We start from the raw sequence: 13,875 nt of genomic DNA, 5'->3' as shown, positions 1-13,875 counted from the left end.
CTGTTCCCAAATGGATTAGCACAATGGGACGACTGCTTGGAAATGGCAAGAAACCTGATGACGAGTAGACTGTGAAAAAACCTAAAATATCAACGTGGGAGTGTTCCATTTCCTTATTATTTCTCTGTCCATTCACTGCTAAAATTTAAATCTTGGGTGATTTTTTTTTCAGAGCAGAAACTCAGGTTACATGCAGATAAATTCAGCTATATTATCTACATTTACCTGAACACTAGAAATAATTTGATGGCTTTTAGGAGTGAAATCAGGAGTGCTATATACAGCCAACTAAGGAATATATGCAAACTCAAACTAGACTTGCTAGACTTGTCTGCTAGACTTAAATTATGCTTTAATTGTGCTGAAAATCTTATGGCGTCAGATAGTACTGGCACACATAAGCATGGAGATGTTGGGTTCCACAGTTTGCGATATTAGATTGAATTTGTGACATATTTTTAAGAGGAATCTCAAGGTCTTTTTTGCTTACACATCAATGACATTTCAAGCTTTTACTATGAAAGTGTAAAATTCTGAAGTGTGCTTGCATGTCTGTATGAGAATATATAGTGATCTGTAGTGTCTCATTAAATCATGCAATCCCAAGAGCTGGAACTTTGAGGAAAGATCATCAGGTGCAAGAAGAAATCCCAAAGTTGCTTAAAACTGATTATGTGTTACTGTTTACTGATTTCACCTTCGATATGCCATGCAGCTCTGAGTATGTGCAGTGGGTATGGACAGACATCAATAGGTCTCTCTGCCTCAGTAACGAGCGATAGGACAAGAGGAAATGGCCTCAAGTTCACCAGCGGAGGTTTAGGTTGGGTAATAGGAAAAATTTCTTTGCTGAATAGGTGGTCAGGCATTGGAAAAGGTTGCCCATGGAAGTGGTCGAGACATCATCCCTGGAGATATTTAAAAGACGTGTAGATGGGGCACTTAGGGCACTTTAGTGTTAGATTTGGCAGTGTCAGGTTTAACAGTTGGACTCTGATCTTGGAGGTCTTTTCCAACATAAATGATCCTATGATTCAGGAATGTGTCCCAAAACCCAGCATAAAGCAGTACCCTGTGCCTCCCATGGTTTCTGGGCAAAGGGTGTGCTGTGGACAGGAGCCCTTTCCTCCTGCAAACATTTCCCTCTTCTCTCCTGGGGCACAGACAAGTGCTTTCTCTCCCTCAGGCTGTTCATGTGCCCTTTAGTATGTGCTCCCCAGCTATTAATACCATGTTTTCATCACTGGGCCAGTTTTAGCATGAGAAAAAGCAACTCAAAGGGCAGAAAATGACAAGCTGCCTGCATTTATGCTATGTCAATGAAAATATTTGAATCATCTTAACTGTAGTAATTTGGTTGCTTTTCTCTTTCCTGGGTGAAAGACTCACTCCCTTTAAATTCACTTACAATGGAACTCACAAATTCTATTCGTGTGACAGTAAATCTTCATTTTATGTGAAACTGTTCTTTGTGAGGGAAAAAGACTTCATTATTCTGAGCTGGTCATACTTTGCCTGTAAAAGAAGTCACAGGCAGTGAACTTGACTGAAGCTGTGCAAAATCATCTAGTGAGAGATCTCAACTGTTTTTAGTTATTCTTTTTTTTCAGGCCAAAACCAAGTTTCTATAATCTAACTTTAAAAGATATATATCTATATATACCTTCTGCTGGGATGTGCGACCATTTCACCCAGGTCTTAAATGTTCTTGGTGATAAAATTCTCTTTGTGACTCTCAGCATTACATTTTGGCTCTTTTGTTTTGTTTTGCTTTGTACTAGGCAGGCATCCAAATAACCCCTAAAGAATTGTTCTACCTGTTACTCTGCAACTGAAATATATTGGTGCCAAAACTTGTTGTGTAACTCATCAAAAGCCAATGTGATTTGACATGCTAGTGCAGTGCGAAGGACATGCTGGAATGTGATGCAGCATGGCAGAAACTGGAATACACAATTTTATTCCAAATTTGATATCTGCTAAGCCCCAGCCATCAAGAGAAGAAGGCTCGTGAGCACATGAAAGCCCCATAATATTAAAAAAAAAATAAAAGCAGGCATGACAAGAATGAACAATATTTTTCATCACAGCTTCCAACACAGAATCTTTGGCTGACGGGGCTGGATGGTAGGACTTAGCTACGACACTGAACAGAGATGTTGAAGATTGCAGCATGGCAGGTCCCACATTTGTATGATCAGGAGGTGAAAACTGAACTTCCCATGGGCATGCAGGCTGGTGTCTTCATGTGGTTGTGAGAACACGCCACGGAGCACCATCTTCCTGCGGTTTTCTGCCCCACTGGAAGTGATGTACCTCCCTGGAGAGGTCAGGGGAATCAAGCAATGTGTAGGTCCAAACCTCAGGATCAGAGCTAACCACGACTCCTCTCACTGGAAAGGCTTGGTTTCATTCTGTATGTGTTTGCAGGAGAATTGGGGATGATTAGCCCAAAAATTCCATTAGTCTTGAAAAACTGATTGTAATGATTATGAAGAGCTAGGAATAATATAAAGAAATATTTCACCAGGAGTGAGATAAAGAGAACAAGGAAGCAGACATTATGGACACCACTGGTTTCAGGAAAGAGTCACACTTTTGGTCTAGTATTTTCAGCTCAGTGTTTTTGCACTCTGCCAAAGTGGGAGGTAGACCACAGTTTTAGGGAAGGAAGAAATAGCTTAACATTCTCCTTGGACAAATTTAATTGCAATGCAGAGGACTGCCAGAGGCTCCTAATGACAGGCCTGGTGGTGGTATGACACCAATGTTGATCCTGCACCCACTTAAATGTCTTCAACAGTTCCTGGTTCCAAAAGGTGGAGGGCAGTGGTTAAGGTTCAACAAAAGATCAGTTCAGAGTTTAATTTGGAAATGCAGTAAGCTTATTTGTTGTTCATCCCGTTCTTACAGCAAGCCTCTTTTTCTGACTTTTTCCCAACACAGTCTCAGCTGGACTTAGAAGTGGGGGAAGATGGCTTGCCAGTGCCCTACAGCAGAAACTGGAGATGGGAGACTCCAGCTCAATTCCCTGCTTCATCCTATATATCCTATATGGCCTTGGGAAGCCACTTGTGCCCAGATCATTGCAGCTACTTAACATGTGTATCTCTCACTGATTTTACTGAACTCAAAGGGAACCAGGCATGTAAGTAGCTTAATTTCTCCTTGCCCCAGATTCCCGTCTATAAAGGAGAACAATAGGATTTCTCTGTCTGCTGAGGATATGCAGAGAATGAATAGACTGAAAAAGTTCTCAGAGACTAAAATTACGAGGACCAAAGAAATACTTAAAACAGTTCATCAGAATGCAAACTGTGATCTATGTGCTGCTCAGTAAAAATCAAGGTTTTAATTGTTGCCAAGAAGGCTACATGTCTTGCAGTTTCTCTTACTGCTCTATTGGACAACCAAGTAATCAGCACAATTGCTAATTTTAACAGTGCCTTCCCACAGCCAGGGAAGTGTTTCTGCCTCATTTTATGTGCATAGGCTGTGAGTAGCAAAGTGGGTTCTGTTACTTGTCACCCTGTGACATACAGTATAGCTACCCCATTTGTGCCTAAGTTATATGATTTATATAGTTCTTAGTGGCCACTAGATGAAAATATAAGCATAAATTACTGTTACTAAAATGACTACTGCACTCCAAATTGCTGAGGGAGTAAATTAATCCTTAATCATAGAATCACAGAATCATAGAATCATAGCGTCATAGAATATGCTGAGTTGGAAGGTACTCATCAGGATCACTGAGTCCAACTCCTGGCCCTGTGCTGGACACCGCAATAGTTACACCACGTGCCTGAGAGCATTGTCCAAACACTTCTTGAACTCAGACAGGCTTGATGCTGTGACCACTTCCCTGGGGAGCCTGTTCCAGTGCTTAGCCTCCCTCTAGGTGAAAAACCTTTTCTTGGTATCCAACCTAGACCTCTCCTGACTCAGCTTCATGCTGTTTCCTCAAGTCCTGCCACTGGTCATGAGAGTGCACTGCTTCCCCTCATGAGGATGATGAACACCCCAATGAGATCTCCCCTCAGTTTCCTCTTCTCCAGGCTGAACCAAGTGACCTCAGCTGCTCCTCATACAGCTTCTCCTCCAGACCCTTCACCACCCTCCTTTGGATATTCCATAATAGCTTCATGTCTTTTTTTATATTGTGGTGCCCAAAATGTGGATATTTCAAATAGTCAGTGGTTTGATACTTAACATTTTTATTTCAAATCAATAACCAATAGTACCCGAAGCTTCTTGTGATATATACGTATATATCTATATCTATATATATCTCTATATCTGGAAAACTGGTATTTTATAGGGAGTGGGAGGCACAGCCATGCAGTCATTGCTGTCACTATAAATTATTGCAAGTATGGCCTTAGACAGAAAAAGTGCATCTGACACTGGGAATTTTGTGAGTTTCTTTTTTTAGAAAAATGCCTTGAGGATGAAATGAGCCTGTTTTGCCAAATGCTTTAGCAATAGTTGTGTTATATTTGTTCAGTTATTTTGGCAATATATTCAAAAATAAAAAGGAATGAGACAAGGGGAGAAAGAATGGGATAAAAATGCAAGAAATTTTGTGAGGAGGCTTCAGGGAGATTATAGAAAAAAATGCTTTTGGGATGAAAAAGCACTAGCATACTGTGGAGGAGGGCCAGGATTCTGCTAGTAGTGTGTTTTAAGACACATATGGTTAATGGAGGCATAGGCTTCTTTCTGAGCCTCTACGTTTTCTTTCATATGCCTGGAGAGGCCTAGATAGGGGCTTATGAAAGTAAATGTGACAAGTAGGCATGTGTTGGAGCAAGGGCAGGCTTGGAGGCTGGCCACGTATGCTGCAGGTGGCCAGTCTTTCTCCCCATTTATTCTGGAATTGCTTGCTGATTTGTTGTGCTTTACACACTAAACTCCTGCTGAAATCCAGCCCCTCAGTACTAACTTGCAAAGGTCTGTACCAGGTCACTTAAGGTTGTCCCTCCTTCCTAATGAAGGCTGGTGTGCACCTGATCTCAGTATCGTCGTCTGCCCATGGAGGTCCTCTTTCAATAGGAGTCATGTGAAGGCCTGCTATGGCAGGGCTTTCCTGCAGGCTCCAAAATCTTCCCCAAAGAAACAGATTCCACTGCTTAAGATGCTCAAATTCCAGTGCTTTGCCATGAGTCTTCTCAGTGGTGTTTCCATTTCTACTTAGGTCATCTTACACAGACCTTTAGCTGTACATCAAGTTACCCCCCTTAAGGCTCTGCAAGTCCTCCCTACTTCCCTCTCTCCTTAGGGAAATATGGATGTGCAAGGAGGAAATAAAAAAGTGCTTGGGGGTAAAGAATGGAACAGTACAAGAACTTTCCCTTTTTCTGTGCCTGGGAGAAAACATGAAGAGTACAAAAAAAGAGCAATGTAATTCCCTTCAGATTCGTCTCCTAGTTCCAGTTACTATCATACCTTTAAGCATCTCCTTTTGAACGAATGAAATTTCCACTCCGATAATCCAAGATGCCTGCAGCCTGACCAAAAGACCTGAATTTGCACAAAACACTGGCACATTTCCTCAAAGAAGGAAAAGTGGCCTATTGCTAGAGAATATTTATAGAGAAGAAAATATCATATAACCTTCAAGTGTATTAAATAACATGTCATTTTATTACTGCCTTTAAGGAGCAGGTGCCACTTGGTATTATTTGAAATGGCAGTCTTATCAGGCAGTGTAAGTCACAGCTTCTCAAGTCCAACTCACGCACTAGAAATTAGAGTAGCTAACCGTCTGTGTCCACTCTGATTACCTTGATTGTCCCTTAGAGTAAAGTTAGGATTGTTGGCTGCCTCTGGAGCCAGGCTGTAGTAGAAGTGCTGACCCTCCTGTGGGTCATCCCTGTCGATGGCGCTCACAGTCTGGATCAGCTACAGCATATAATAAAAAAATAGAAACAGGTGATAAACAAAATATTCATAATATGAATGAATAAAGAGATAACATATTTTATATGTATAAATATAAGAAACTGGAGCATTTGAATAAAATTATCTTCCAGAAGTATAGTAGATAAATCACGAAGAAACTCAAAACCTTGCAGGCTTCATCTCTTTTGCTGTGGTCATGCAATCTAGTCATGCACATCCCTTTTAAACAAAGGAGGAGATATTCAATTTGCTTCAAATAACAGACAGTTTTCTCTCATGCATCCCTATCTTCTGTTGCACATTTCTTTTTGTCTTTTGAGGGCCCAGGGTTCTCAGAAGATTCATTGTGCATTAGAGAGCTTGTAAGAAAGCCCATACTTATTTTCATCTTCATTTTGCAGGTAGAAAAGGATGTCAGGTTGATTATTTTACCACTCTTTTAATTTTAAATCAATAAAATTCTCCCCACAATGTCAGTAAAAAAGAAAGAAAAGCCAACCATGCAGGCATTCTGCATATGCAATAAGTAAAACCAAACTACAGAAAGTAAGACAATGCTTAATCCAGAAAACAATTTGTCACCTCACCTATAAAGGCTTTGTAAAGTGGGTCTAACAGCTTGAAGCACAATGAGCTCTGTCTGAATAAACATTCTGACATCTTTTTAGACAAGGAATAAATCTTCACCTGGATTTTTTTACTTGAAAGTTATTTTGGGATTCAGAGGCAAATGACAGACCCATAAATTCTTATTCACCACCTTAAAACTGATTTTGGAACTTTTTAAAATGTGGCATAGAATTTGGCTTTCTTTGCTGAAGGAAGTTGTCCAAATTATTGTGCATAGCAATAAGCTCAGAAAGTTTATTATTTAGGACACTCTCCCTTCAAAACCAGGAAAAAAGTCTAGTCAATGATTTCCATTCCCTATATTATTAAGAACTTCTGTAAATTAGTGAGATGAAAGTATCCTGTATATGATAGTTGTGATGACAGTTGTTTCAGCAGTGAGTAGCTATTTCATTCTGCTTCACACAGCTGGGAGAAGCTTCAGCAAACCGTCACAAATCATGAGTGGTGTGTCTATGTGTTTATACTATACTAGTCAGCTTTGCATTAGGAGGCACCAGTCACCACTGTGGACCCTGGGTGGTGAAGCAAGAGGTCACCTCCCCACAAACGATCAGCAGTAGAGCTTGCACCAGGTCCAGTGAGGGTGAGCTCATGTCCGTCTGTGACACCAGTGACCTTGTTCAAGGGCTTTGATGGAGTTTTGGAAGGGAGAGGAGTAAAGAGGCTTCGCCACTTGCTTGAAGGTGCTGGTTTACAGTGTGTGAAATAGGAAGTCTTGTGTTGTTTTGACTCTCTGTCATCTCCAGTTCACAGCAAAACATATTCTGTTTAGCACCCTTTTGAAGCTGATGTTATGTCCAGCTCCCGTAAGATCACGTGTGCTTAAGGCTCTTGTAACACTTAACAGCAAGACTTGTCTGTCACGTGTGGTCTAGGCTGATTCTGTGGCACTTCTCATAACAATTCTCTCTTTGATGCTGCTACAGGACAAACCAGGTGTTTGCATGCTGGAAGGCCTATCCAGCAGAAGGCTTCATACATGCAACCATGAAATGTATTGCAGAGTGAGCCTAGAAACTACTGTAGGAGAAAAAAGGAGGTGTGGGAGAGAAAAAAGAGGTGCTATATATGATGGTAATCCCAGTGCAATATGCTTGCCTTTGGAATGAAGCACAGTCAGCTGCTGCTGAGAGTTCAGATGAAATGGGTGGGTAGCTGAGCCTTTTTTCCAACACTCACCCTTTCTGGCATGCTGTTTCCATGTAGAACAACATCCCCTTCCCAGCCCCTGGTGTTACAAGCATTTCTCACCTGGCCTGCTTTGGCATTTTCACAAACAAAAGCTTCATAAAATCTTGCAAACTCTGGTGCGTTATCATTCACATCCAGGACTTTCACTGTCACAGAGACGCTGCCCACCTGCGAGGGGTTATCTGGAAGGAGGAGGTATGATATAAAGAAAGGCAATATGTGGAAAGGGGAAATGGCTGCTTCTCACTCTGCTCAAAAGGTAAAGCAGGTTTTTTCCTACTAGCTTGCATTAAATGACATTTTCCCATTGGGAACTGTGGTAACTTGAGGATTGTGTGACTCAGAGTGAAGTTGCAAACGCTGCTCTCAGTCTACCCTGGCTTCCCGTTTAATCCCATCTTTTACAAACAAATTCTGTAAAAGGCTCCAACCTGGTTCAGTCCTATGGAACTATTTCTATAACAAAAGTTTTAGACAATGCCCCTTTCACTGGCCTTTGACTGTGCAATACTATTCGTTGAGCCTCTGTACTGGTGGCACAAATTAGGAAGGGACTCTTTTTAAGGACAGACTTGTTATTTAGAGCTTGTTAAAAATGGCAATTCTCCAGTTCAGACATGCTTTTGCTCAGAATTTATCTTCCTTGAACTTAAAAACAGTGTCAAGTCTTTGATACTTTGTACAGAGGGGTTTAAAAAGTAATAACACATGAAATTGTACAGAAAAGCTTTCAGTGAAGCTTAAAATTGCAATGAAAATTTTACATTCTGCATGACATCATTTGTGATGTTTCTGTCCCACTGGTTCATTAGCTTTCTTTGCCAGTAAATCAATACATCATTTCACATATCTTCACAAATTCCAAACTAGGTGGCCACAGAATAATTTGTTTTTCTTACTCTGTTTTTCTGCCTCAAATCATCTTCCACTCCCCCTTATTTAATGATAAATTTAAACTCTAACCAGAAAGAAAAAAAAAAGAAGAGGTCAGAAAAAGTGCAAAAATCCAGAAAATTCTTTAAAATTAGTATTCTCATCTTCTTTGTAGCCATACCACTTTGTGCATTTATCTCCAAATGTATTTCCCTTTATATCAAGAAATTATATGATCATACAAACGATAGAGAGTTTTCTTAAATGTTCAGTGTACTGTGTTCCATAACGTGTCACATTGTGTCATTGAGATAACACTCAAACTATATTGTTTCTCTCTAATTTGTAATTTAATCCTTCAGCTTCCTATATGTCCATACATATATCTTGCTAAAACACCCATTATTGTGCCAGATGAATATCTGCATTTACACTCTTAGTAATATTGATCTAACCTTTAACATTAGGAGCTATATTCAGAAATGCACAGCTATGACATTTTTGAAACTATTCACTAAATTAAAATATTGTGCTGCACACATACAGAGCAAAACTGACAGGAGATTGATGGAGGATGAATCAAAGGAAGACGTGCCTTCATATTGTTCTCACCCTCAAGTGCTGCTACAGGGGCAGCTTTTACAGACTCATGTGTACAAGGAATAGTAATGGCCATTGGTGTCTGAAAATAAAAGTGGTGTCAAAATAGATGGAGGTGAGATCCCCTCATCTCACCAACCCCTCTCACTACTTAAAAGGGCACAGAAAGGCACCATGTTCCGGAACAGTCTGCAAATATGTGGCAGAGTCACCCCAACTCTTGTGAAATATTCCCTCTGCTTTCCAAGTTGGCTGACTTCATTTTGGGCAAGCTTCTTGAAAGTTTGTTGCTCTCAAACTGCCCCACCACCTCTGGCACAGCCTGGATGTGCAGGGACCTCTATCAGATGCAATCAGCTATCGGCAGCAAGCTGCTAAAAAGCTGCTGCTCCTCAGTAGATGAACTGAGATCCTGAGCAAAAGCTACGTGAACCAAAGAGATTTCAGATGAAGACTGGGTGAACTTTTTATTTCCTTATATATCCCAGGCTCCTTTATGAAGTTCACATCTGTGAGTATTTCAAACTCAGCTAAATTTTTCATACTGACTCCATGAAATGCTGAGCATCTCCTTGTTCTCATAGCCTTGAAAAATACCTGGCACAAATGAATCCTGGGCTGAATTTTAGCACATTGTAAAACCCAAAAAGCATAATGAGTTCAGCATACTTGAAGATCCCAAAGCATTCTGGCCCAAATTATTTATGTAGTAAGCAGATGGCAATGTCATTTACTTGCTGCTGAACCAGAGCAGATTTCAACTACTGATCTAGCAGTGTAGCATCATTGCTGCCTACCAGTCCCTGCACCACTCAATCCTCCCAGGTACAATTGGTAGCTCTAGCAGTTGTGCAGCCTTTGCAGTGTCTGCTTTAGCTGCCTAGCCCTTCTGAATTGATAAGACTCTGCCAGAAACACATCAGGAAGACTTTTAAATAAATCCCTGGAATACTAATGATTTGAAAAAGGACTATGCATTTAATTGCCATCCTCTATGCCTCCCACCACCCTGTGAAAACGAGCATAAAAAATAAATAAAAAAAATTAAATAAAATGCAGTATTCATTTGTTGATGTCAGAGGAATAATTCAGTTAATACGGCTTCCCACTCAGTGCATAACAATATGTGAACTGCTGAATTCAGGTCTCTCAGCCTGCTTTGTCTATTGTAACTCTTTAATCTATGTACAGTCTGTATTATCCTTACTCAGCTCCATGGCCAGCACAGTGATGTTGTGCCAAGAAATATCCTCCCGGTCAAGAGGTCTTGCAGTCATCAGTGCTCCTGATGTAATGTCGACATAAAAGAACCGCCCTGGATCACTGCTCCTGTCAATCGAGTATCTGCAAGAGTACATATTAAAAATATTATGCAATCCTTGTGAAAACTGTTTGTTACAGCCAAAAAAGCTGTCCAGCAAGGGTAATACTGTCATACACAGCAGATCCACACTCTTCCATAACTTAGTTATGTGCTCCTTTGACTTGTACAGTAAGATGCTGGAAAAACTAGGAGTTCATGTGGCTAATGGCATTTAATGGAGAGTACTATTTGAATGGAGATGGAAGACAACAAGATTTAGAGGAAGAAGCCCTAAAGCAAAGCACAGCTTAGCACAGGAACATCTGCTTTGCAGAGAAAATCTGCCAGTGAGGAGTGTGATTTCTTTTTCTGAGCAAAATAATTATACCCATTTCTTAAGCACGATTCAGACAGGATGAAAATGACTTCACATCAGCTCGTTCTCTGAGCACCTAGGCTGATGAGAAGGAACTGTTCCCTTCCTTGTACTTCTGTATTCTCTCCTCTTTCAAGGGAATAAACTCCACCTGCATCCTGGAGCATCCTACTGATTGAGCTGTGTTAGCACAAGGGGGATGATGAGTGGCTTTCTCATATCATCCAGTCAGAAAAACAGCTCCATCTGTGAGGTTGATTCATCATATTTACCAAACCTGCCTGCCCGTTATCATGTCAGTTGAGTGCTGGGAACAAGCTTCTTGCACTGGTGAATGGGGGATTGTGGTGCTACCTGCAGGCCAGAAAACCTGGACAGGGAGGCAGCTGATTGACAGATATCACTGCTGTACTCAGTCATAGGGATGGTTTTGCAGGGTGTGTAAAATGCTCAGTACCCTTCATATGCATCAACTTGCTCTTAACAGCAGTTTGTATGAGTTGCCTTCCTAGATAACTGTTAGCATGGTAAGGGATCCTTTGACAAAAGCCACACATGTGCCTAGGTAATTGTCACAGTCTAAAATAGAGCCCAGACTTAGTGTCCTTTTTGTTGATTGTTTCATCAAAGTTAATGGGAATTGAAAGCTTTAATAGTAACAGATGATGAACAGGGATCATTCTTCTGAATTTTCTCCTTTCAGTATGAATGCTTTCACCGAAACAAGCATGCCAGTCTGGTCTTTATATAGGTACTTACTATACAAGGACTTACTAAACTGGGATATAAAATACTACTGAGATATGTTGTTGGCAAATTCTTTTACACTCTTTTTTAGAAAAATCAAAGAGGGAGGGATGGCTGGTTTGCATCCCTTTCCTTCCCAGTCCTTCCCATCTCTTCTTAAATAAAGAGATTTCTCAGGCATTTGATTTATTTGGGAAATAAGTACGAGTGTTCCTGTATTTTGCTATAATAATTATTCTTGTATGAGGGCTATAAAAAGAATTTCCCTCTGACAGTTTAAGGCCAACAAGTATCTGAAATTGAATAGGGCCTTGTGATTAGTGGTGTGGAATTAATCATCGGTGTCAAGAGGCACAGGTGGAGTCTTTTTCTGAATTCTCCACCTAGGTTCTCTTGTAATTAGTACCTGCTCCTGCACACTTGTTTCCCCTGTACTATTTAGATAATCTTCCTGAATCATTTAACAACAATCATGGAATATTTCCAGCCACCAGAATTTCACAATGTGAGAGCCAGGTACTGGTTGCTGAGAAAATGAGGATTTGAGAGTTCTGTGTTTTAGTGAGCCCTTCTGAAATATGTCTTGACTTCTCAGGCCTTGAAAAAATGACCAGATCACAGTTTTAATTTCAGATGGAATTCAGCTTATGCAACAAAGTATGTATCTGGGATTATTGTTTTTCTTATCTTGCCTTGCCCTGTTCAAGGTGAAGGCAGAGCAAGACAAAAACATTGTATACTGGGTCTGACTGAGCTGGAGTTCATTTCCCCACAGTAGCCCTCGCAGTGCTGTGCTTTGCATTGGCAGCTAGAAGGGTGTTGATAACACACCGGTGTTTTAGCTACTGCTGAGCACAACACCAACAGTGTAACATTCCTTCCTCAGTTGAGGGCAAGATCCTGGGAGTGGACCCAAGTAGGCCAGCTGACCCAAACTGACCAGAATGATATTCCATACCATATGGCGTCAGATCAGATATAAAAGTTGAGGCAAGGAGCAAGAAGGCAGGCATTCATTGTCTCCGATGGCTGCCTGCTTAGGAATCGTCATGTGTGCAGAAGCCCTGCTGCTTGGGAGTGGCTGACCACCGCTGCTCATGGGAAGTAGAAAATAAACACTGCTATCTTTTGCTTTGCTTTTGCACGCACAAGCTTTTGCTTTGCTTCTGCTTTAATAAACTGCCTTATCCCAATCCATGAGTTGTTTTCCATCTTACTCTTTCCCCTGTCCAGCTGGGAAGGGGAGTGATAGAGCGGCTGGGTGGGCACTTGGCATCCAGACAAGGTCAACCCACCACACGTTGTCAGACTGATACTGCACAGAGTTGGCATGGATGGAGGAGACCACAGGAGAGGCAAGGAGAACTAATTCTTTATATCTGCATTTTAGATAGCATTAGAAATGGTATTCTTTTTTCCCTGTTTCCTTTACCTCAATCGTTTACATTTTGTAAGAAAAAGATGTGGGGGAAAAAAGGAGGGAAGGAATGAGGAAAGAAAGGGAAATGGAATGGGAGGAAGATGGGGAGAAAAGGGGAAGAAAGTTGTCAAGGAACAGACTTACAAAAGTGTCTGTGCATATTTACAACTTATTTTTTTTAATGTATCTTAGGTGATGCATTCTGTGCTTTGCAGAGTGTTGTTTTGAGTTTCATCGAGTCACTGGAAAGCTCTGAAGAAAACTAAGAAAAACCTCATTAAAAATAACAATGAACAATTCTATCCTCTGATAGTCCTCCGAATTATGCTTACACTACTTTTTGGTAGATTAGCACAAAGTTGTTTGCATTACAGTGTTTGGATAATGCTAGAGAGTAATCAGCACAATAGGATGTGAGTGGAAAAAAGTTTAGGGTAATGAAATTGTGATGCAGACAGTATAATAGTTTTACTGAGGAATTTGAGACAATGTCATGAGAAGTATGATAACCTTATAATATAGGCAGAAAGAATAGGTATATTAAGGTGGCAGGTTTGAAAAAAATAATTAGAACAGCAACATAGAAAACAATATCATTAAGAAAAATAGGCTTTGTTTCTTCTCAGATCTCCTAGCTCACAGAATTGCTCATTTAGATTTCACTTTCTTAAAAAACTTCTAATATTCAATATTTGAACTTCCTCCTGTATTTCCCAGGACGGTTCCTGAACACAGACGTCTCAGAAGCTGGACTGATGCAAGGTTAGGCAAACAGCAGGTCAACACCCCAAACTTCTCTCAGATAAGAGAAGCAGCCAACCTGCTGGG

General features: G+C 40.7%; 1 protein-coding gene and 1 long non-coding RNA gene across 5 annotated transcripts in view; one reads left to right on the top strand and one right to left on the bottom strand.

Moving 5' to 3' along the window:
* Positions 1–13,875, bottom strand: part of CDH20 (cadherin 20) — a 123,622-nt gene that overhangs the window by 4,489 nt on the left and 105,258 nt on the right. For all 4 annotated transcript variants that reach the window (XM_017809399.1, XM_017809400.1, XM_017809401.1 and 1 more), the window contains 3 exons: positions 10,409–10,545; positions 7,789–7,910; positions 5,787–5,904 (listed from right to left, as the gene is read on the bottom strand). In XM_017809399.1, the coding sequence (XP_017664888.1) occupies positions 5,787–5,904; positions 7,789–7,910; positions 10,409–10,545 (377 nt within the window). The remainder of the gene's footprint in view (positions 1–5,786; positions 5,905–7,788; positions 7,911–10,408; positions 10,546–13,875) is intronic.
* Positions 7,143–7,566, top strand: LOC108494634. Its single transcript, XR_001873924.1, has 2 exons — positions 7,143–7,220; positions 7,464–7,566. It is a non-coding gene; the product is annotated as an uncharacterized LOC108494634 (long non-coding RNA).

Source organism: Lepidothrix coronata, unplaced genomic scaffold (assembly GCF_001604755.1).
Source record: "Lepidothrix coronata isolate B3197 unplaced genomic scaffold, Lepidothrix_coronata-1.0 Scaffold26, whole genome shotgun sequence".
NCBI lineage: Eukaryota > Metazoa > Chordata > Aves > Passeriformes > Pipridae > Lepidothrix > Lepidothrix coronata.
Note: the sequence above shows the minus strand (reverse complement) of the source record. Positions and strands in the feature narration are given on the sequence as shown.